The 23,608-nt window shown below is 36.0% G+C and overlaps 1 protein-coding gene across 4 annotated transcripts in view; it reads left to right on the top strand.

The window, feature by feature from the left end:
• The window catches only part of TIE1 (tyrosine kinase with immunoglobulin like and EGF like domains 1), a 521,980-nt gene that overhangs the window by 319,380 nt on the left and 178,992 nt on the right, over positions 1-23,608 (top strand). For 2 of the 4 annotated variants that reach the window (XM_044085328.1, XM_044085329.1), the window contains 2 exons: positions 2,417-2,707; positions 21,461-21,660. In XM_044085328.1, the coding sequence (XP_043941263.1) occupies positions 2,417-2,707; positions 21,461-21,660 (491 nt within the window). The remainder of the gene's footprint in view (positions 1-2,416; positions 2,708-21,460; positions 21,661-23,608) is intronic. The other 2 variants (XM_044085330.1, XM_044085331.1) reach the window with 1 other exon arrangement.

Genomic DNA, 23,608 nt, shown 5'->3' with positions numbered 1-23,608 from the left:
TCAAAGCCATTTTATGCCTTGATAAAGCAAGGGAATCTGATATCATACCTAAAAAATGGATGTACCTATAAGTGAGTAAGAAAGGAAATTGAAAACAGACAACTTGTTGACATAAAACTTAACATGGCATGGCAAAACTAAATTATGCTTTAATGAAGAAAACTGTGTTCTCCTTTATTTAAATGAGTTGAGTTTTTCCATTATCCTACCTCTACAGGTACGTGTTGTAGCAGTGTAGTGGTAATGTACATAGGGTTAACTAAATAAATTCATAAATAAGTCTTACATGTTACCATGTACTATGCAGCTCAAGTACATTGGACACCAGTATCTTCTAATTTCATCCTGCCACAGCAAAACATCCTTGGGGAAGTGAACAAAGCTGTCATTTCTCCCCACCCAACCACCCCCACAGGAGTCCTTATAAAATTCACCACTGGTATCATCTTATAGACATTTTTTGATTTAGTTCATAGTTAATGCTATCTACTGTGTAGCCTTCTAAGACTGTGAATTCCCAAGAATTATATAAATATTCATGACTTTCTGCCCTAATGGTCAAGATTAGTTTTAAAAGATTCATACAGCATTACACTTCTGGGTAAGGTTATTCCAAACTCATGGACTATCCTTTCTCTAAACCTATTCTAGCATACACCATTCTATTTTTTTTTTAATTTATGACTCTTACATCTGCTTGATCCTAAACAAGCTAAGATGCAAATGCCACATGATCATAGCAGTCTTATGACAGACAAGTCTTTAAATAACAGTATTTGGCCATAAAAGCTTATTCACTAAAGGAGGTCGCTGTGGTCAAAGTTTCCTCCTTTAATTGAGATACAGGACATTGGACTTAATTTTATGAGATCAGGGGCATAACGGGAAAAACCCCATTCTTGTGGTTGGAGACTTGTCCTTTCTAGAAAAAAAAACTGTTTATTACAGCAGGATAGTACATTTGTTTTGCAGTCTATTAAATTTTTGAAGAACTGGCATTTGATGAACAGACAAAGGTATCCATAAGAGTTTGTTAGATGTTTATAAGCAAGGTACAGTTTGTTTTGACAAGGAAATTAAAAGACCTTTAAACGCTGTAATCTGTTTAGTAAAATGTCTTGGGGAAACATTCTATCTTATTCAGTTCATTTATATTGTGTTTACAAAGCAAGGAGTTGCATACAAGAAATAGTTTGATAAATGCCTTACAAAGTCGTTCAGTTTGATAGCCTTAAGAAAAAGACTGTTTACATTATTACTGTATATAAGTTTCCTGGCTATATTAGATCAGAGTTCTTTAATCTCATTAGCCATTTTAAGATTAATTTCTATAGATTAAGAGTATCACAATAGGCTCTAAGTTCTAACGTGCTTAGTTGCATATAGTCCAGGATGACCCCTAAATTTAACGAGAAATACCTTGCACAAAAATTATCATATAGTACAAATATTTCATATTAATAAATGTTCTAATCACTTTTCCAAACTTGCAATAATCTGCAGAGTTATATAACCCAGTTGTATGAGAAATGAGACATGAAGAAAACAACATATAAAAAGTACAAAATCCAAACCTGAGGTTTGAGATACCTCACTTAGTAGGAGCATTTGACTTAAAGCCTTATCTGTAAACTTGTTGTTGACTTTAATGAGACCAGGTAGGGATATGCTGTATAATATTGGTTGATTTTTTTGATGCATTAGACCACTAATAACGCTTTCATATGGAACATTATCAATGGCTTTAAGAGATAAACACAGACAGACAGAGTTTACATGATGCCAAATATCCATCATGGCCATATTTAAAGGGTCATCAAAACCAATTAAAAATGTTCATCCAAAGAAATTGGGATATAAAACTTTCAAAAAACCCAAGCAGTTAATTAAATTACCTGGAAACAATTAAGTCAATTAAACAAATTAAATAAGTGTACCTTATATAGTAATTTTTAACAGAAAAAGTGTACACATTCAAAAATATTTTCAGAGAGTATTATAACCATCCAGTGGTGTGAACCTTGGCTGTAGATTATTGTTGCTATTGAAGTAACACCCAGGCCCCATGTGAAAAAAATGGGAAAAAGGGTTGTGAACAGATGGATGGATGGATGGATGGATGGATGGATTAATTAGGCTGGTTGGTTTATAGCTGACAACAGACTCCTTACTGTCTTACTGTATATTGCTATGTAAGGGGAAGCAAAACCCACAGAATCAGAACACATGAACACAATGTATTCTGCCAACTGCTTGTAAAAGGAACACAACTTCAGTTCTTCAGTCTTAAAGGATCAGTAGCAAATGAATTCCTGATTTGTGTTGATTTCTAAATGCTGCTGAATTATAATTGGCGATATGAGTTTTGGTGCAGACTTTATAAGAGCTGACATGGTTTTTGACTTCTGTTCTGAAGGTCCCTCATCTCCACGGGAGCTCCAGGCAGAGACCTTATCTATCAATGCCATCAGAGTGAAATGGCTTCCCCCACTTGACCCCAATGGAGGGATCCGCAAATACACCATTGAATGCCAACGGGTAGGAACTAACAGTGAGCAGCAATGGATCGATACGGTGAATGGCAATGAAACAACAATGAACATCACATCTTTGAACTCAAGCACTGAATATCAGTTCAGAGTGCGGGCGGTTGCCTCAGTCTCAGGGCAGTGGAGTCTACCTGTCCAAGCTTCAACACAGGGCAAGGGTAAGTTACTCTGAAATGATTACTATTTCTACCTGTTAAGAGTTTCAGCACAGGATGAGGGTAAGTTACTTTTAAGTGATGACTGTTTCCCTACCTGTTAGAACTATAGCACAGAGGTGTGGTACATTATTCTGAAATGAAGATAGTAAGACAAGGTTAACTTCATACACCTTTGACTCAGATGTAATCTAGGAATTATTTAAAATGTAAAGCCTTGTGGTCATCTCAGTCTTCTCTGCAGAGAGTTTATTTGTTAGTCATTCTGCATCACACCTATGACATAATAAATTAACAAACATAGTAAAGGGATACCTCAGCAGTGCCTGAGCAGAATGATATGGAAATTAATAATAAGTACCATCTATAGATATTCCAAAAGAGGAAGAATTTCATTCTGTGAATAAAGCCTTTCAAATGAATTAGCAGCCAACTTCTTTGCATAATACATTAAATACACACACATTTATACACATATATGTATGTATTTAATTTTAGCTTGCTGTTCTATGCACAATTGTTTGCCTGAGCTTTCTGTTTCCTATAAATCACATTCCTTCCACAGAAGATGACATTATATTGATCATTGCTCTCCTCAAGGATCTCCTTTCTAGTCAATTATTATGGCATTACTCGGAAGTCCTGCTTACTTTCTAAGCCTGTGTCAAAGTATCAGTAAATATTATAAAGGGACTCTCACAATTTTCTATTGTTTGTCCTCTTTTTATGAACATAGGAGTGAGCCCTTTCTTTCAATTTCAGAACATTCTTAAAATAAGTCTCCCTGTCCACCTGACTCGTGTACTAAACCTAATCCTAGCCCTGCACATTACCTTACAAAAAGACCCTTTCCCTAACTGCACCAGTATTCACAAAAAATTGGTCCTGTGATGTTATGGATTTTTTGTTTCTTTGTTTTGTTTTTGTTTGGCTTTGTTTTTCTAGTCAGCAGATCACAAAAGGAGAGTGTTTGTGTTCCTCTTTATTTGATCTGTTGGCATTCTGCTTTTGCTAATACAGAGAAGACAGTTATTACAGCAGCAAATGGTGGAAACCAGAATTAGCCAAAAATGAGACAGAAGGGAAAATAGTAGAACAGATTAACAGCTTCAAGTTCACAGGTTCATACATTAGTACTAGGCTTACTGCCCTTGTGGGCCTTTTTAAGCCTAGCCAATTACCTCATGTGAGAATCAAATCCTGCACCTTGCATGTGTAAGATAAACACCTTAACCATTATGCCAAACTCCTCTGTAAGCATCTGGGAAGGGTGACTGAGGAGAATAAAAGTCTAAATGAGGAGGTAAAGGTCAGAATCAGAGGGCTGCAACCAACTGGTGCAGAGAGTGTCAGGGGGTAGCGCATGACAGAATAATGGCAAAGAAGCCAAAAGCTAAAGTCTACAAAACAGTGGCATGACCAGTACCTCTGTATGGTACAGAAACTTGGGAAGTGAAGCAGAACAGTTCAAAATGCTAGAGGATGGGGAGACAAAGTGACTGACATTGGTGGTAGGATGCACACTGTGGAAAAAATGAAGAAATTAGGACATCATACCAGAAGCCCTTGTAGCTCCAATTGCCGAGAATATCAAAGAGAATAGATGATGATGGTTTGGACATGTACACTAAAACAGAGGACAATCTGATGAAGAAGATTTGGGAGGGACAGGAAGAAGGCAAGTGGAAATGAGTGCATCCAGCAAAGAGATCTATGGACTGGGTGACAGAAGACCTTTGACAGTCAGGAATGATTGTCAAAGAAAGTAAAGGAGTGGCACTGAATTGAGAGAGATGGCAACAGCTGATGTCACACTCTGACCTCATGTAAAAATAGGATAAAGGGGGTTGATGATGATGTTGTTTGGCTTTTTGATTGTTCATGTTTAGCAATTTTCAAGAAAATGCTGACTGAGAGAATGACAACAGTTCTTCAATTCCAACTTTGCTTAAAACTCATTTCCTATCCATATGTTTATCTATCTGTCTATCTATCTATCTATCTATCTATCTATCTATCTATCTATCTATCTATATTTAGATTTATTAGTATTGTTAATATCCAATTAGATCAGTTGTTGAAGAATGATTTTTATCAACAAAATGTAAAACGTTCATGCAGTTTGTAAAATGTTCCTTATTGTCTAAATTTGTATGTTTTATGATTTTGAGGGGTATGACTTTAAATTATAGGTCACAAGGAGTTGAGAAGTTATATAAGCAGTACTTTGATTAGTATTAACAGTTCAGATGAAGTCCTAATTATTTTTGTGAATGAAAGCACTAACCTATTAATCCTTTAATGTACAGTAAATCTAGTCGTTTACACTTTCCTTGATTGTCTGTCTCGGCTCTGGTTTATTACATGCATTATTACTTGATTCTTACATGGAAGCTTAGTGAGTGATATGTGGCTACAGTGGGTGGGTCAATCAAAACTTGCCAAACTATGATTTTTTTTTTGTGCAAGTTGCATTTGCAGAGGAGTCCCACAGAAGAAAGACTTTTCAGTCATCACTGCTAAATCAATTATTGATGATATATTTCACTGGGGCAGTATTTGTATCTTACAGCAACAAGTTTAAATGTTTATTATTACAGTCATAATGTTTTTCACTTTTCTGTATCTGCAGAAAGCATGATCACTGTAAAAGGATGACATGGGGACTGCTCTGTATGTACCTATAAACAACCAGCTTAGATACAATAGCCATAATTTTCTTCACTTTTCATCTCAGTCAAATGTTAGTGATGTACTCAGAGTGTGTAACTTTGAGGGTGGGATAGGATGTGTATTAAAGCAAATGACCTTCAAATTGACTTCTGAGGACAAATTGTAAGCTCATGTGTAAACACGTGTGCATGTATGTATGAGTGTGTGTATATCTGCATGAAACCATTTGATGTACTTTTTATGGCCATAATTACTTTCATTTGATAAGTCAGTTATCAAAGAAAGGCACAGCCAAAATGTCTCTGTGATGGCATTGGAATTAGTCTGAGGAAGAAAGTGAGTCACCTATAATATAGTCTGATCACAGTTAAATGTATTTGTCTATTTTTCCCATGGAGGAATCGTTGCAGTATATGCATCTCAAAAAACAACAAGTTGAGATACATTACTGTGGCCAGTTTTTTGTTACTTGAGCATAATATCATAATCACACATCTAAAGTGTGCATAGCCAAAATGTGGATATGTTTGGTGTGGACGCATGCAGTTTGTGTACAGCTGTGACTCACCTCTGCTGTCATTAGACCACAATTAAGCAGTCACTCATATGGCTTGGCAGACCTAGTGTGTGTGTGTGTGTGTGTGTGTGTGTGTGTGTGTGTGTGTGTGTGTGTGTGTGTGTGTGTGTGTGTGCGTGCGTGTGTGTGTGTGTTTCTATCTGTGCCTGTGTGTCTCCATATCTATGTCTGTTTCAGTGTTTTGTGGGGTTTTGTGTGTGTGTGTGTGTGTGTGTGTGTGTGTGTGTGTGTGTGTGTGTGTGTGTGTGTGTGTGTGTGTGCGTGTGTGTGTGTGTGTGTGCACGCATGTGTGTGTATGTGTGTGTGTGTGTGTGTGTGTGTGTGTGTGTGTGTGTGTGTGTGTGTGTGTGTGTGTGTGTGCTTATCTGCCTATGAAATGAGTTGATGAAAGTGATCCCCCCCTCCATCTGAAATATTCATCAGGAGTTCACTGATAGGAGGTTATCAAAATGTTGGAAAAATCCACAAAAATATATTTGTCCAATAAAATCCAGTTTATTTCTCTTTCCTATTAGTATTCTTGGCTTAAATCAATATCTCTTAATTTTGTGGTTCATGACTTTTGTTTTACACTTAATGTAATTTCAATTTGTATTCCTGGTGTTTAAGCTGCAGGCAATTTTGAAACACAATGAAGATTATAGCTTGTTGTTGATGTTTTAGTTTCATTGTTTCTTTAGCATGTGTCTGTGACAACAACCACAATGTGACATTATGGTAGGTACTGGGCAATGATTTACATATGTCGGCAAAGTATAATAAATACTAAAAAGAAGCTTACTTCTTTAGAAGGGTAAACACTTACATTATAGTTTCACTTATATATTGTTAAATAAATTTATTGCCAATGTTAGGTGTTTTACCTGAAAGGCATAGTTGATTACTTGTTTTGTTTTTTCTTTTTTTCCAGAACATAAGATTCTTTTGTTGCTGTAATTAAAAATAAAATATGGTAACGTAAACATAATTTAGGTAGTGAAGCATTGTGGGTTCAATATTTCATGATGTCATGGCAGGGGTTTTCAGCTCCAGGAAAAAATCAGGGGCTATAGTTATCAACAAAATAAAATACAAAAACAATACATTTTGCAACCAAAACTACAAAACTGAGTACTGTAAATGGCAAAGAGGTTATATCCCTCTCTGAAGGTGTGCTACTTGCTTCAGAATGTGTAGACAACACACTGTAAAGAAACACAGAAACAGATTGTCTGAATGTGTTTGTTAAAGAGGAAGAAATATAAAGCAATAATAACTCACACATTTGTGGACAAATAAAAGTCTCAAAAGTACCTGGTAAGGAAAAAATAATCAAAATTTAGTTTGATATTAAATAAGGATCACACACACACACATATATATATATATATATATATATATATATATATATATATATATATATATGTAGATTATCAGAGATAAATGCAGAGCAAGACAGATAATTTCTCTGGGATCAATTAAAAGAATATCAGGTGCTACGGTCTAAAGTTAGACTGAATGCATAAACAAATAAGGACTTGGTTAAGAAAACTTACAAAATGGTAAAAAAGATGGATGCTTCAGAAGGCACATCAAAAAATAAATAGTTTAGTCATTGTGGAACGCTAAGAAACGATCAAAGGATTTATTACATTTGGATAATAGAATTTGTACATGTGTACTGAGTTATCTAAAGTGGTGAAAATTAGTTTATCATAAAAAGGTCCTTGATACCTAAACACTCTTTACCATGAATTATTATGCAAATAAAGAATATACACTGCCAAAATGAAAACTGCAGCAAAGCTAGAACTTCCACTGAGTTACCTCCCAAACCTTTTGTATCAGAGGTACATGGGATTGAGGAAAGAGGCACTTATGAACATCAGGTGTTTTGGCTAATTGGTGAATCTGAATGCAAATGACTTGTTTCGTCATTTTAATGGACAACTTCAGGCCAATAAAGCCAAACCCCACTAGCTGTGGATATGCATCTTTCGGCCTTGTTATGACCTCGTCAGCACAGCACAAGCAGAGTGTTTGACTAAGCATAAGAAACACAGGGCTGTTATACCCAGCTGATGTCCATTATCATTAAGGTCACTGCAAAAATATCCCAATCAACAAATTAAAACAATAAGTGAGAAGGTCACTGAAAAACCAATCAGGAAAAACAAAATGAAAACTCCAGCAAAGCTAGAACTTCCACTGACATTGGTTAGAATCAGGAAAAAATATCCTCAGTTTCACACTATGTGTGGTGGCAAAGACAATGATGATGTGAAAGCTGTGTTGGCTAATAAAGACAATACAACATAGGTGTTCAATGTGGCTGTGGGAAAAGGGCTAAAAAGATGCCACAGCATTTGGAGCCTGAGATTATAGACAAATGGATTTCAGCAATATATAGGGACTGTCATGTTATGGGTTCAAAAACAAGGGTATGTAAAGGTGTCAAAAAAAAGCAAAGCTCTGGAGAATCTATGAGAAAATATAAAAAGGGCAATATAAAAAGGTAAGTAAAAAGGGTAAAAGGCAGCTTGAGGGGACCATTGAAATTGAAATTTGTCCAAATGCTATTACAAAGAAAACATCCAAAACAACATTTGCAGAAAACTTTAAAAGCCCATGCAGATAGATTTGTCACCCACATCACTTTAGTATAATTAAATCTAAAGCCTGTTCACCTTGGGGAAAAAGAAGATTTCCTCTCTGCTGCATAAACTCATTTATCAAGCCATTTTATCTAAGTGTCCATTTTGCACACTTGCTTATCATCCACTCTCCTTTTCCCTGAAATGGTTGTCAGTGCAAGCCAAAGAATTAAACTGATCTGGTTCTCTAGAGAAGTACTCACAACCTCAAAGGAAAGGGAAACATAGCAAGGGTAAATTAACAGAAATCCAAATGGAGAAAGAAATGCGATAGCAAACTGAATCATGATGGCAAAGAGGGATATGAAGAAAAGGTAATTGAGTTGAAATTAAGAAAAGGAAGAAAGCCTTCTTCAGGTAAGTAGAATAAAGAAAAAAGCCATGAAAAGAAACAGGTGTGCTAAGCTAAAAATTGAAAAAGCATGTAAAAAACCTTTGTTTGAGCTGAGAATTCTAAACAAATATTTCTCACCAGTGTTCACCAAAGGAGAAGGAAATATAATAACTGGAAAGGCAAAACAGGGTCAAGAGGGTAATGTACAAACGGCGAGATAAAAACTGGGTATATGAAACAAGAATAAGAAACTAGGGACCTAATAGAAGAGTTTGGGCACAGGGACTGTATGGGGGAGGTCCACCGATCCTAAAGAATACTGATGGTATTTTAATAAACCCACTAACAGAAGCATTTGACAAGTCTTACAGAGAGAGTGATGATGAGAGAATGCAGGTGTGCTCTTGAAGTGATCATCTTCAAAGGTAGTGCAAGGAGCAGTCCACGGAACTATAGACCCATGTGTCTAAATCCCATGGTCCACAAAACAGTGGCTCACAGCTAGTAGATATTATCTGACCAACCTGATCAAACATTATACCTTGCCAAGTGGGAAGTAACTAGAGAGAATCTTGTGGGCATGATTTAAAAAAAAATAACTAAGTCTCATTCTACAAGCTCCAAGCAAAAATGTAAGGGGTAGGAAGAGTTAACAAACTACATAAATGGGTAGAGAATCAGATAGGTAGTAAAGAAAAGAGGGAACTGGAAGCATCTCACACAGCAAGAAAGTGACAAGTTTAGTTGTGTCTCCAGCCCTACTTATTGTGTTTGAATGGTCAACAAGTAGTGCAAACAGAACCTACTAGTTACAAACTAGCTAAGGAAACGCAATACATAATATTTCCCCATGTGCTACAAGACCACTTCTCAGGGGTGGAGCCTAGATGGCCTACTGAGAGCAGTGAATTTTGAGAGCTCTATAAAATAGTACAATAATATAGGAAATGTTATTTTCAAGTTTAAAACATCAGAAATCTATAGATAAACTACTAAACTACATAAATATCAATTCTGGTGGAGATATACAAACATTTTCCTGTCAAGTAACTTAGAGATATATTGAGTCACTAAATATGAACAACTCAAGGAATTCTCATCCAGATGCTGCTTTGAAAAAAGAACTGTACAGGAACTGTCTTTGAAGATGGATGGCTTTAAAAATGACTTAGAAAACCTCAAATTAAATTCTCAAAAACAGACAACACCATACAAAAATAACAAATATAGAGACTTCTCTAAATGGCATTGAAGGGAGACTCAAAGAGGAAGAATTCCAAAAAGAACTTCTGCTTAAACAGAATACATGGCTGCTTAACAAAATAGATGACTTAGAAAACAGGGAAAGAAACAACATAACGATCTTTAGTCTGCCTGAATAACACTGAAGGAGAAGACATTATTTCATTCTTAACAACTTGAAAGAGGGACTTTCATTTGGAATTGAAAGGGCGCATAGAGCACTGAGGAAACTTGCTTCTAACTCAACAAATACTCCACCTAGATCCTTCGTTATAGGTTCATAGGTAGGTACTAGGCTATCTTCCCGAAGGTATTTATAAGCCTAGCCAGAATGTGTTGGCTTTCGCCACCCCCTTAGATTAGTTCCCTGTGCCTCTGTCCAGCAGGGCCACTGAATTGATCCCCGAGATATACTTTCTGTTTCCCATCCACTCGTCAAGATTTCTTTTGAAGAGTGTTAGCGAGGTGCTCTGCCTAATGTAGATTGGGATCTTGTTCCAAAGCATGGGAAGTCCCTGGGACAGGAATCTATCCCTCCAGCACGTCCTATTTATTGTTGTGGTGAGGTTGAGATCCCTAGAGCATGTGGCTCGTGGGGATAAGGTTTTCTTTAGGTGGAGCATGTCCATTAATTCTGGGTTGGACATGGCCTTGTATGTCAGGCAGAGATCACCTCTGAGTAGGCGGTATGCAACCGAGTACAGCTGTAATTTTTTCAGTCGAGCTGCATAGGGCATCTGTTTGAGGCCAGTGATCCTCTTGGTGAGGTACTTCTGAGGTCTTTCCAGCTGTTGCAGGTGTCTTGTAAGGTACATCCCAAATGGGGCATTGTACTCTATTATGGGTCTGATGAGTGATGAGTAGAGGGGCACAATAACCTCTTTTGATCTGGATGCGAACCCTTTTGTGATTAGGTGGGCCATGTAGAAGGATTTTCTAACCACTTTGGCAATGTGATGATCAAAGGTGAGATTACTGTCTACTTGGGTCCCCAGATCCCTTATCACATCTTCCATATTTAGGGGACTACCACCTATGTAGTAGTATGTGGGTATTTTGTTTTTTCCAAAGGGGATGACTATGCACTTTTTGGCATTTAGCTTGAGGCCATGATTTTGACACCAGGTATCCGTTTCTGTGAGACCCTTTCGGAGGATGTCTGTGTCAGCCAGAGAGTCAATTATAGCCCCTAGTTTGCAGTCGTCTGGAAACTTGGTCAGCCATAGTCCTCCTGTGCTTGCCTGTACCTCTAAGAAGTATATGTTGAACAGGAGTGGTCCTAGGACTGAGCCCTGGGGAACTCAACTTGTAACCGATTTAGAGTCAGACCTAGCTCCCACAACTGTCACCATGTGGGTTCTGTCCATGAGCCAGTTGGCAACCCATCTTGTGACGTAGGGATTTATGTTCAGGCTGGTGAGCTTGTCTATAATATCAGAATGGGGAATGGTGTTGAAGGCTTTTGTGAGGCCTAGGTAGGCTGTGTGTACCACTTTTCCCTCATCTATAGCCTTGGTAACTGTCTCAAAGAAGTTCACCAGGTTTAGGGGGCATGATCTGCCCTTAACAAAGCCGAACTGGGTAGGGTCCAGTGTTTGGAGGTTCCCAATGTCTCTGTTAATGAGTTCCATGATGATGCGCTCCATAGCCTTGCAGACCAAGCTAGTCAGGCTTATAGGGCGATAGTTCCTGGGGTCTGTTGTGGCTCCACCTTTGTGAAGCAGAATAACTGCTGCTGTGCGCCACTCTATGGGTACGTAGCCTGTGGAGAGGATGAATTTGAACAGTGTGTTTAGGTGAGGGGTTAGTTCGGCTTTGGGCTCGTATAGGACACAGCCTGGGACACCGTGCGGTCCCATTGATGCTGTGTTTTTGGCTTTGAAGAGGGCTGTTTTAACCTGAGTGTCTGTGATTTCAAGGACTCTACATTCTTCTGGTATGGTTATAGGCCCTCTTGGGGGTGAGAGGGGGGTGAAGTTTGCGCTGAACTTGTCTGCCAGGATATTGGCGATATTGGTTAGCTCAGTGTATTTTATGCCATTCTGCACTAACTCCGAGCAGATCTGAGCATTGCCACTTAAATTCTTGACATAGCTAAAGAATGCCTTATGGTTATCTTTGGAGTCCTTGGCAATTTTTCTTTCAAAGCTCGCCTTGGATGATTTTATGAGGGATCAAAGTTTCTTGCTGATACTGATCTGGGATGTCTTCCCTTCTTGGGATTTTACTCTTTTCTGTACTAGTTTCCTCCTTTTATTGTGTAGCTTGTTTATGGCAGGACTCCACCAGACTGGTTTCCTTTTCTTGGAGGAGTGAGTCTTGGTTTTGCTTGGGATGGCATGATCCATGCGTTCTTGTAGGTGCCCGTAGAATGCATTAGTGAAGGATTTTGCAGCTTGGACAGTGTTATCTTTCAGCACTGAGGCTTTAAAACATTCCATCTTGGTCTTAAGTAACGTGAAGTTTGCTTTTGAAAAGTTTTTCACAGTGTTTTTTTTGTCTGGGGGTGGGGGCGGAATGTGGATATCCAAAGTGATTTGTTTATGGTCAGATCTAACCAGCGAGGGGTTGACCTCCGGTGTGGAACACTGGTTGCCCATGTTGGTGATGACCAGGTGCAATATGTTGTCACCTCTGGTGGGTGTGTTGACCAGTTGAACCAGGGCGTTTGAGTTTATAAATTCTAGGAAATGTTGGGCAAGGGAGTTAGTACTTGAGTAGTTCTCCTAGTTAATGTTTAGGTAATTGAAATCACCCAATATTATGGTGTTTGGTAGGACCTTTATGTTTCCCAGTGTTTCCAGAAATGTGGAATGGGGGTCCTGGGACATGGTGGGTGATCTGTAGCAAGCTACAATTTGAATTGCAGTTTTGCCCATTGTTAGTTGCACGTGGATGATCTCTGAAGCATCGTGCTGTGCCACTAACCTGGAAGTGTGAGTATCCTTGATGAATATGGATACGCCCCTGCCTTTTGTATTTCGGTTTGGGTTCTGTAGCCGAAATGTATGGTATGAGTTGTAGCCTGGTAGTGCTGGGGTGCTCTCTGGAGCCTTAAACCAGGTTTATGTTACTGCACATATATCGATTTTCTCCATACTAAGGAGTGCCTCAAGTGCGTGCATTTTGAGGTTCAGACTTCTGGCATTGAGTAGCATTACCCTCAGTTTTTTGTTACTTCTGCTATTTATGACGGTGGGTTTGTCTTTTGAGCCTTGCCTAAAAAAGGCACTATGGGGGTGGCAAGAGCCTTGGCCAGTATTCAAAAGCCTAAGGGTGACAGGTGCAAGCCGTCTCTAGCGAAGCAGCGTGGCTTATCGAGCATGTCGTCCCAGGCGGACAGACACTGGATCCCCTTTGAATGACACCAGAAACTTAGCCAATTGTTGAAATTGTGAATTTTTTCTTTATATCGTGGTATCATTCTTGGTGAGGGCAGGATGCTACTCAGGGTCAGGGTCATACCGGCCTGGGCTACATGATCAGAGAGCTCTTCCCTGTCTCTTTTCATGTAGTCCAGAGAGGTATGGCTCAAGTCATTCACACCAATGTGGACAATGACACAGTCATATTTGTACTTGTTCTGTAGTGACCTGAGTGCTTGTGTTATGTGGCAGATCCTGGCGCCCGACAGGCAGCTAACAGTAATCTTCTCCTTATTCAGCTTAGTGAGTGGGACGTCAGTGTGCCTGACTATAGAGTCACCTATTACTAGTATGTTGGGTATGTTATTTTGCCTTCAGGGCTGTGATTGCATGGCACACTGGTTTTGTGAAGTATGTGTTTCATGGTTTGTGTTGGGAGGTGGAGGTTGCTTGGATGTTTGCTTTGGAGGTCTCTGTTGGTTTTGCAGATTTTTATTTAGACCCTCCGAGTATGTTTTCATGTATTTATGTGTGTTTTTTTCCAGTGCTGCTTTAATGAGTTTATGTGAGACTGGTGGTGTGATGCAAGTATTTCCCTTCTCCTCTTGACTGTCTGATGCAGTCTTGGGTTGAGAGAGCTTAGCCTCCACTTTGGCCGTATAATTGCATTTCTCGCATGTATTAGTGTTTGGTGGTAGGAGGAGGGGGTTATAACATTTCTTTCATTTCTGGACAAGACACTAATATTAAAATCTGCTTGGACAAAATCACCCTTAAAATACAATCAAAGCCTGATAAGGTTTGACAATGATTATTCTTCCAGTATACTAGAACAAAGGAAAAATGTTTGGCCAATAATAAAACTGTTGAAACAAAACAACATTAAAGCACAGTTGGCCTTTCCAGCCAAGATAAAAATACCTTTTGCCAATGAGATGAGAACATTTAATGACTTAGAAGAAGCTACTGTATTCATCAAAAACAACAATATAGTGTTTATCCCAGAAGAAATGGAATGGATGGGCCCTACTCTTAAAAGAATAAAAGAAACAAATTATTGGACTGATGCTAGAAAGAAGAAACAAAAAACTGATTCCAAGAGAGCTGTCCCAAAAAAATAACTCTTACAACTACATCTCTCAAAGTATCAACTGATATGGTACATTACTTGTCATCTGTTTTTATTTAAAAAAGGAGGGCTTCTTAAACAACTGAGAAACAATAATGATTTATTCAGAATGTTCAAAGAGTCCAGTAATTCTTCACAAACAGAGATAGGTCAAGATGGGTTACAGTTTATATTATATATAAGCCAAACAAAGCAACATATAATATAAACAGAAGTTTCTATTCCCCTACTTGAACTCAGTGAATACTTATCTTGTTCATTTTTCATTGTTTTTACTTATAATAATTTAAGTAATTAATTAACTAATTCAACAAGGTACCATTCATCAGAGTTCAGACTCAAATGTAACAAATTAACATCATATATAATAGCAGTTAACAGCAGAGTGTTTTGATATGGTGTGTGTGGATGCAGCTGTGTCTGGCAGCTAGTACAAATGTCATTATTATTCTGTCTAAACATAGTTAATATCAATTATGGCAAGTACCATAGCTTCGACTGCTGTTTGATTAAGCCTGACATGGTGTGTGTGGATGCAGCTGTGTCTGGCAGCTGTTGTATGTTGCCAGTTTTGTCCAGGAAGCTGTGGATTGGGGCTTGTGATCGAGGTTTACTGATGCTTGTGTATTAGGAAGAGACATTTGGTGTTTTAGCCTGGATCCAGGGGAAGGGGGTAGATAAAACTGTGACTTGGGATATTTTGACAGAGAATAGTTTGTTTATACATCTGCTGAGTGAGAGGTGGGAAGGCTGGAAGAATGTGTTATCTCTTGCTGTGGCGGCTTGTTGGGAGTTTTTTTTTTTTTTTTTGGTCTGTTTGCTTTGTTTGCTCTCCGTTCTTTTCCTGGCTGCTGCCTCACTGAAAGGGAGGGAATTTAGCTTGAAGCTGCAGTGAAGTGAAGCTTTGCTTCAGGTGCATCGTGAGCCTCTGGTATGCAGAGAAACAGATGCCCCCAGGTTGCTATGGTAACGGAGACAGAGTAACGATAATGTTTAATGGCTCTGAGGAAACTCCAAGATGATTCTCGGCAATGTTTTTGGTTTAAAAAAAAAAAATATATATATATATATATATATATATATATATATATATATATCAAATAAAAGGTCTGTTTTAAACTACATATACACATATTGATGGTCTCCCAACACTTCTTTTAGCTCATTAAGTTGATTCTTAATAAAAAAAAAAAAATAATAATAATAATAATAATAATAAGCGCAATTTTTTATTTCAAATGTATTTTGTTCCAAACACATTAAGAGCTTGCATAAGAGTGGAATTGTGAAAGACTAAGAGCACTTGGTCTTGTGCAGAACCCTTTGCAGTGGTCTGGGAGGTGAACTTGCTCGGAATTGTTGGGCATATGGGGATAGCTGATTCTTGGGGTGTTTGGGGTTGCTGCAAAGTGCTAGAGAGTCATCAGATTTCCTTTGTGGAAATATCTGTGGGAATGGAAGGTGTGTTGAGTGGTTTACTGGCAGAGTGTCTACTGCATGGAACAGGCTGGTAAAATGGAACAGGACAAATATTGGTTTGGACATTTTAAGAACAGCCAGGAAACACACCACATGAACTAATTAATGGTATTCTGGCAAAACTGGATGGATATTGTTGCCCGTGCTTGAAGTACTGATATGTGTGTATGTAAGGATGGAAATATACTTATAACAAATAAGAAACTAGAAGGGTCTCATAATTTAAAGTCTATGGACTGTATAAACATGCTTGGAAGTACCTAATAATAAGAATAAGCATTACAGCTTGTGGTCTCTCAAATAACTAAGCAACAGCCAAAAAAAAAACACAAACACAATAGTTATGTAATGTATGATTTTTGTAATCTAGACATAAAATATATAATTGTCATATAAGATGAAGCAGCCTCTGAATTTAGATATTAAAGACAGGATTTAAAAACATGAGCTTGTGTATAATTAACACTACTGTCTTAACTTGTCATAAATGACATACACTGCATTGAACATCAAGGGGAAGCATGATGATTTTCTTATATAAGTAAATATGCATAACAAATCATGTAATTCCTTTAACTTGAATTGTCAAGGTATGGTGGACTTAAGTTTATCCATCAGATTAGGAATGATTTTCATTCCATGGCTAGTGTGGATCTTAGTTTTGTTAACATTTATTAATTTAAATTTGTTATTTCACAAAACATTTTAGTATGCCTGACCAAAACATTACTTTATTGGTAAACACTCAAAGTATAAAACTGATAATTTTCTTTAAAAGTGCAAATATATACTTTATAGTTATCAGAGGAAAATGTTTAATAGTCACAATAAAACAAAAAAATACATAGTCTAAATAACCTAAGATGGATTTAACTTTATTATCTTTAAAAGAAAATGGCTTAAACAATCCTAACAAGAGATCAAATCTACAGAAATATTTAAAATTGAACAAAGCACAAATTGTCTTCCTTCAAGAAACTCATTTCAAAACAAATGACAATTACAAATGGGATCCTAAGGAATATATGATATTGGCGCAATCCACTTATAAGACAAAAGGGGTAACAGTTTTATGGAAAACAAATGTGATTAACCCAGAAATCATAAGTATGAAGATAAAGAAGGCCTTATGGCATTAGTAATAGTTAATTATAATAACAGAATATTGACCCTAGCCAATCTATACTGGTTCCCAAGCATTGGAACAGGAACTGTTAAAAAAACACTTGAATTTCTTTTCCAATAATTTTAAAGGCAACTTTATATTAGGAGAAGATTTTAACTGTATATTTGATATTTCTGAAACTACAAATAAAAGACCTCTGCGTACATCTGCTGTATCAAAAGCTTTAAACAAATGGGTAGAATAATTTCATCTTGTAGATAGTTTCAAATTTAAAGAAGATAAATCTTTGTTGTTTTCCCATCAAGATCACAGATTTGATACCCAAACTAGAATAGATAAAATATTTTCTGCCCATGACTTACACTCTAAAATAATTAATTTCTCAATCACTCCCTGCACCTTTTCAGAACACAATTCATTGATACTAAAACTTCAAAATGGGTACAAACCATTAATCTTTAACTCCAGAATTCCAGCATATATAACTAAAATTAAAGGATTCAAACTCTAGTTATTATCTGAATTACGGTTCTTCTTAGATATTAATTACACTACAGAGATAAATAAAATAATGATATGGGACTCATTAAAAGCTCACATATGTGGTAAACCCCTAACTTGGTATAAAAAAATCAGAGAATGGAATTCTGAATTATTAGACCTACAATTCAAACTTTTGTCAGTAAAAGCTGAAAAAAATCAAAATAATTTGTAGATGAAAAAGAAAGTAGAAGTATTGAACAATAAATACAATGAAATTCTAACAAACAAAACTAGTTTAACTTTAGAAAAACTAAAAATTAATACCTTGACCACTTCTCCTAAATAGCTACATAATTTATTCACAAGAATCAAAATACAATCAAAAGCTAATAACATTAAAAGTATCTTCCATGAAAAGAAAGGGAAAATGTCTTGGATTTAGGTGACATTCTTGATGCCTATAGAAATCACTATATGGAACATTTCCAAAAAGAAAATATACATATCGATCAATTAAATCTAGATGAAAAATGTTCTAATATAAAAAAACAGAAAAGTTAAAACTAGATCTGCAAGCACTCATATCCTACAAAGAAATTACAGATAAAATAAAAGAGGGTAAAATAATAAAGCTCCAGGTATAGATGGCATAAATATGGAAATATATTAACTTTTTCCTTCAAAGATACTATCCATCTTCCATAAAACTCTATTAGAAATTCAGTCATCAGCTTTAATACCACCCTCTTGGAGATATTCCTTAATCACACCAATCCTAAATGAAAGCAAATCCCCAAACCTCTGTACCTCATATACACATATATCTTTATTAAATAATGACTATAAGATATTATGACAATATTAACTAACAGAATGAAAATACCACTATCCAAAACAATAAATAACGATCAAACTGTATTTATATATCATAGACACACACATGACAATATTAAAAGGATAATTTCTCTTATAGATTATGTTAAAGAAAATAAAGAAACACTCATAATTGGCTTAGATATAGAGAAAGCCTTTGATTCTCTAAATTGGGACTATTTATTCAAAATCCTAATGCCATTTGAATTTCCTGCATCCTTTGTTCATCTCCTAAAGAATATATATATACAAATAATTTAGCGCACGTCAAGTTAAATCCTTTTACCTCTGAATCTATACATATAACAAAAGGCACTAAACAAGGATGTCCCATGTCACCAATTCTATTTGCTCAGGCTATTGAAATATTGGCAGATTCAATTCATAACAATATAAAAATCAAAGGAATAGATGTTTATGAACAATACAATTCTAAAGTAATGCTATTTGCTGATGACATATTACTAACATTATCTAATACAAAAGAGACATTAGAAGAATTAGATATATTAATTGACAAATTTCACGACTTCAGGACTCCATTTCAGTAACTTAAAATCAAAATTTTTATTTTTAAATAAAAAAAGAACTGCAGACTAGGGGGGATCACATCATAGGGAAACAAGGATCTAACTTAAAATGTTTAGGAATTGAGTTATGCAAGGATAATAATGAATTAGTCTGAAAAAACTACAATAATATCATCGATACAATTAAAATCTCTGTAGAAAAATGAAAGAAAATAATATTAACATTTGAAGACAGACTACAGTTAATAAAAATGATTTTACTGCCCAATATCTTATATAAAGCTTTGGCAATAAAACTGTCATCAGAAAGGAATATACTTGAAGAAATAAATTCATGCCTCTTAAAATTTTTATGGTTTCCCAAAAGAAACAGAATAGCTTTATTACATCATATCAGACCATGGAAATGGAGGATTAAACTTTCCTGATATAGAAACATATGTAAAAGCATCAATATCTAAAACAATCTCAGATTGGATATGTCCAAATTACTCTGCAAATTGGAAATACTTACTAACTGTAATATCATTAAATACATTTGATTTAGAAAAAAATTCAAATAGATAAAAACTATTTTCCATGGCACATATTATGTATTAGTATGCAATATAACATAACTAAATCTACTAAAACTTGTATGATTAATTATTACAGTGACTCAATTAGAAAAATTATTAATGCAAATATAGATTTAAACATCTGGTTTGATCTTTTAACAAAATTTATAGTCACAAAGAACTTTCCACATAAAACATATAGAGAAATTATTAATTCTTGGGAACAGAAAGGATTTGTTAGTTGGGCTCCAATGTATCAAAGAACTAAAAGTTTTAGATATGCAAGTAATAAAAACAATATACAAAATTTCTCAACAGAACTGGCTAACTTTACATAGTATTCTGTCATATTCACAAGATTTAAGTAGAATAATAAAAAATTCTTCATTTAAAGAAATACCTAAATTTATGAAATACATATATGAAATCATATATAATGACTTTGACATGGGAAACAGTATTTCAAAATTTTACAAAATATTGATGAACTATAAAACAACACCCAAAACCTCATATTAGAAATATATAACAAAAGGGTACTCAATACAGTTAACTGAAGATATTAAAACTTTTTATTATCGATAACATATACATCCTTTACACAATACTGGAAACTTTTTAATTGGAAATGCTTGTACAGAGCATTCTTAACCCCAGGTAGAATCTGTAAAATTAGTTTTTCCATAAAAAGAATATGTTGGAGATGTGAGCATGCAGATTGGAACCACATTTTCTTTGATTGTGTTAAAATTAAGCCATTTTGGAATGGTATCAATAACTTTTTACAAGCTTTATTTAATGAATCATTTTATTTAACTAAAGGTCTTGTATTATTAAATGTGAGTGAAGGTCCTCATTTGAATAGGTCAAACATGTATCTAGTATGGACTATACTTGCAATTTCAAGGAAGTGTATAACAAGAAGATGGAATACAAACACAATACCAACTTTGGAAGACTTCTACAGCCTAGTGAAGACCACAGCATTATTGTAAATTAAAATTAAAGTACTAAGAATTTATCCAAAACCATTTATCAACAACCCTTGGGAAAAATTCTTATTGTTGATTGACACTATACAATAATTATCAGACAATCTGATAATGGATTGGACATACTTATAAAGTAACTGTATACATTAAGATCAGTTATCTAGTATCAGGCTAATGTAAATAGTGTACATAGTTATTTAAGATGTTATGTATAAATACTATGGAATTCATTTAAATGTATTTGAAAAATAAAAAAAAAAAATTTGAGAGAAGACCCCTTCTCAAACTCTCTGCTACATATAACTTACTATGTGACAACTGGACCTTAAAGAATTAGATGGCTTTTTTGTTGTATGTTTGTTTTTCCCTGGCAATAGTGTAGTAGTCAAATGTACTCATCCTTACTTTTTGCAAGCTAGGTTCACATAATTTTGATCTGAAAGTGTGAATTTCAAACTGTTGGCTGTATCACAATAGCATTGGAATAGGAAAGGCTTAAAAGACATTTTTCTATCATACAGTACAAACATAATGAAAGCTATTTTAATTTATATGCCTTTCTACCATATTGTATCCCTTCTTTAAGGGTATAATTTAAATTATAAAAACATCTGATTTTCAAAACAATAAATAATCACATAAGTGTGGCAGTGATGTCTGCTGTGTTTCCATATTGGTCTGTAATATATTAAGTGGAAATATTGTGCAATTAAATATTTATTAATCCTCATCTGTTTGACTTTGCTTATTCCTGTGTCCATAGATAATGAAAATTACCTTCCAACTCCGAGGAGTTCCTACAATCCTTATTCTGGCAGCAGCGGCAGTAAACAGCTCCTTCTGGCCATCGTTGGTTCAGTTTCTGCTACATGCATCACCATCCTCATTGCTCTTGCTGCTTTGCTTTGCATCCGTCGGAGAATGCTGAAACCCTTTCGATCTTTTACTTACCAGTCTGGATTGGTAAGTATCCCACTTGTAAACAGAACAACAGTAATCAAAATGTGTTTGTAACAGTAATGAGCAAACATGTATAAGTATACGTATCTTTTTACCCTATTCACTGCTAACCACTGTGAAATATGACATGTTAGCCATTCAAGATCCCATAGTATTTACTATCATTGTGTAATGACCATGTAGGAGGCACTTTATATCCTTTATGAGATAGCTAAGTTTACATGCAAAGACATTACTCATTTATTTGAACATTACATCGGAATGACAGTGGGATGATTGCACAAGGCAGACTATATTTTTTTGAAGTATTTCATCTATAAATATACATCAAATTGCCCTTCTCTATGTTTATTTATGTATTTGTTAAAAATAGTATAAAGACTAGACATTTCATTATATTTATTTTTTATAATTTTTAATAATACCTGGTAGAAAGTCAAGATAAAGAAACTGTTCAAAGAGAGTTTAGAAACAATATTGTACATCTGTCCCCAAAATAATAGCATATGTTACTAGGCAGATTTTCATCTAGGTATAACTGTCTCACATTTATGCAGAGACTGTAGAAGGTTTCACTTCCATGGCCATCTGTTCTTATAGTTCTTTGTTGTAATCACCATTCCATATTAAACTGTACCTTTGCTGGTGACATAGAGGAACTCAAGTTAGACAAGTAGTTTCGGTTCTACAGAGCACAGACAGGGAAGGGTGGGTATGCCTATCCTGTGGTTGAGGGAGTACTCTGGGTGGTTTTCAAGTTGAAGCCCTGATAGTAGCCGAGGATCAGAGAGCTCATCTAGCTGGGAATGTTGCATGGGTTGAGTAGGCATGATGATTCTGCAGGGCTGAAGTGAACATATCCACAGACCATGTCTCATAGCCTGCCAGCTTACCATAACATGTCAGCATGATGGAGGGAAGGGATATGGCCTCAGCTAGACAATAGTATGATACCTCTGCTTTTCTTACCCTCCTCTCCTGGGTGCAATGGATACATGCTCATCAGGCCAGGACATCATTCTCATCTGAAGGAATGGGACACATCCAACAATGGGATATGGCAGAGAGTCCCCAAGGCAGTATTACTGGGAAAGAGGATGCTATGGAGGAAAGCCAGGGATCTGAAATCAGTAATAAGCTGATGAGAAATAAGTACAGTTTATACATATATATATATATATATATATATATATATATATATATATATATATATATATATATATATATATATATATATATATATATATATATATATATATATATATATATATATATATATATATGTGTGTGTGTGTGTGAATTTGGCCCTTTCCCCATTGTTATGAGACCCTGGAACTGGTTTATATACTTAGTAAGAGGTGTGGAGGGGTGCAGCTTCCCTACATTGCTTTAATCAAATTATAGGAATCCATATCTACACACACACACACACACACACACACACACACACACACACACACACACACACACATATTTGTAAATATTAAGCTGAGCTGTAATTGCATGGAACTGTTATCAGCCTCTGTACATTCATTCTCCTTTCACTTTTCCTGGTCACACCCACATTATCAGGATGAGAATTTCAGCTCCAGCAAATGTAGAGATATCATTTTAACCTAGTAAACATTTGCAAACGTTGTCTTTATTGGGTAATGGGACAGAGAGCCCTGACTACACTTTAGGTGACTGGAGTTTAGTTTACCCAGAACTGAAGGAATTGACCAGGAAGGGGAGGAGTGAAAGGACTGTGCCACCTGACAAGGAAGGGGGGGAGTGAAAGGACTGTGCCACATCTCATTTGTTTGGGTGGATCCCCCCCCCCCCCCCATCATCTAGGGCTGCCCATCAACTTTAAATTAAGGAGCAAAACAAAAAACACTATTTTCTCTTGCTGCATTTGTGGCAAGCAGCTACAACAATTTATGCCATACATAGCATGCTTCAGTTCTGA

Source organism: Protopterus annectens, chromosome 10.part0 (genome assembly GCF_019279795.1).
Source record: "Protopterus annectens isolate FY-2018-M chromosome 10.part0, PAN1.0, whole genome shotgun sequence".
Classification (NCBI taxonomy): domain Eukaryota; kingdom Metazoa; phylum Chordata; order Ceratodontiformes; family Protopteridae; genus Protopterus; species Protopterus annectens.
Note: the sequence above shows the minus strand (reverse complement) of the source record. Positions and strands in the feature narration are given on the sequence as shown.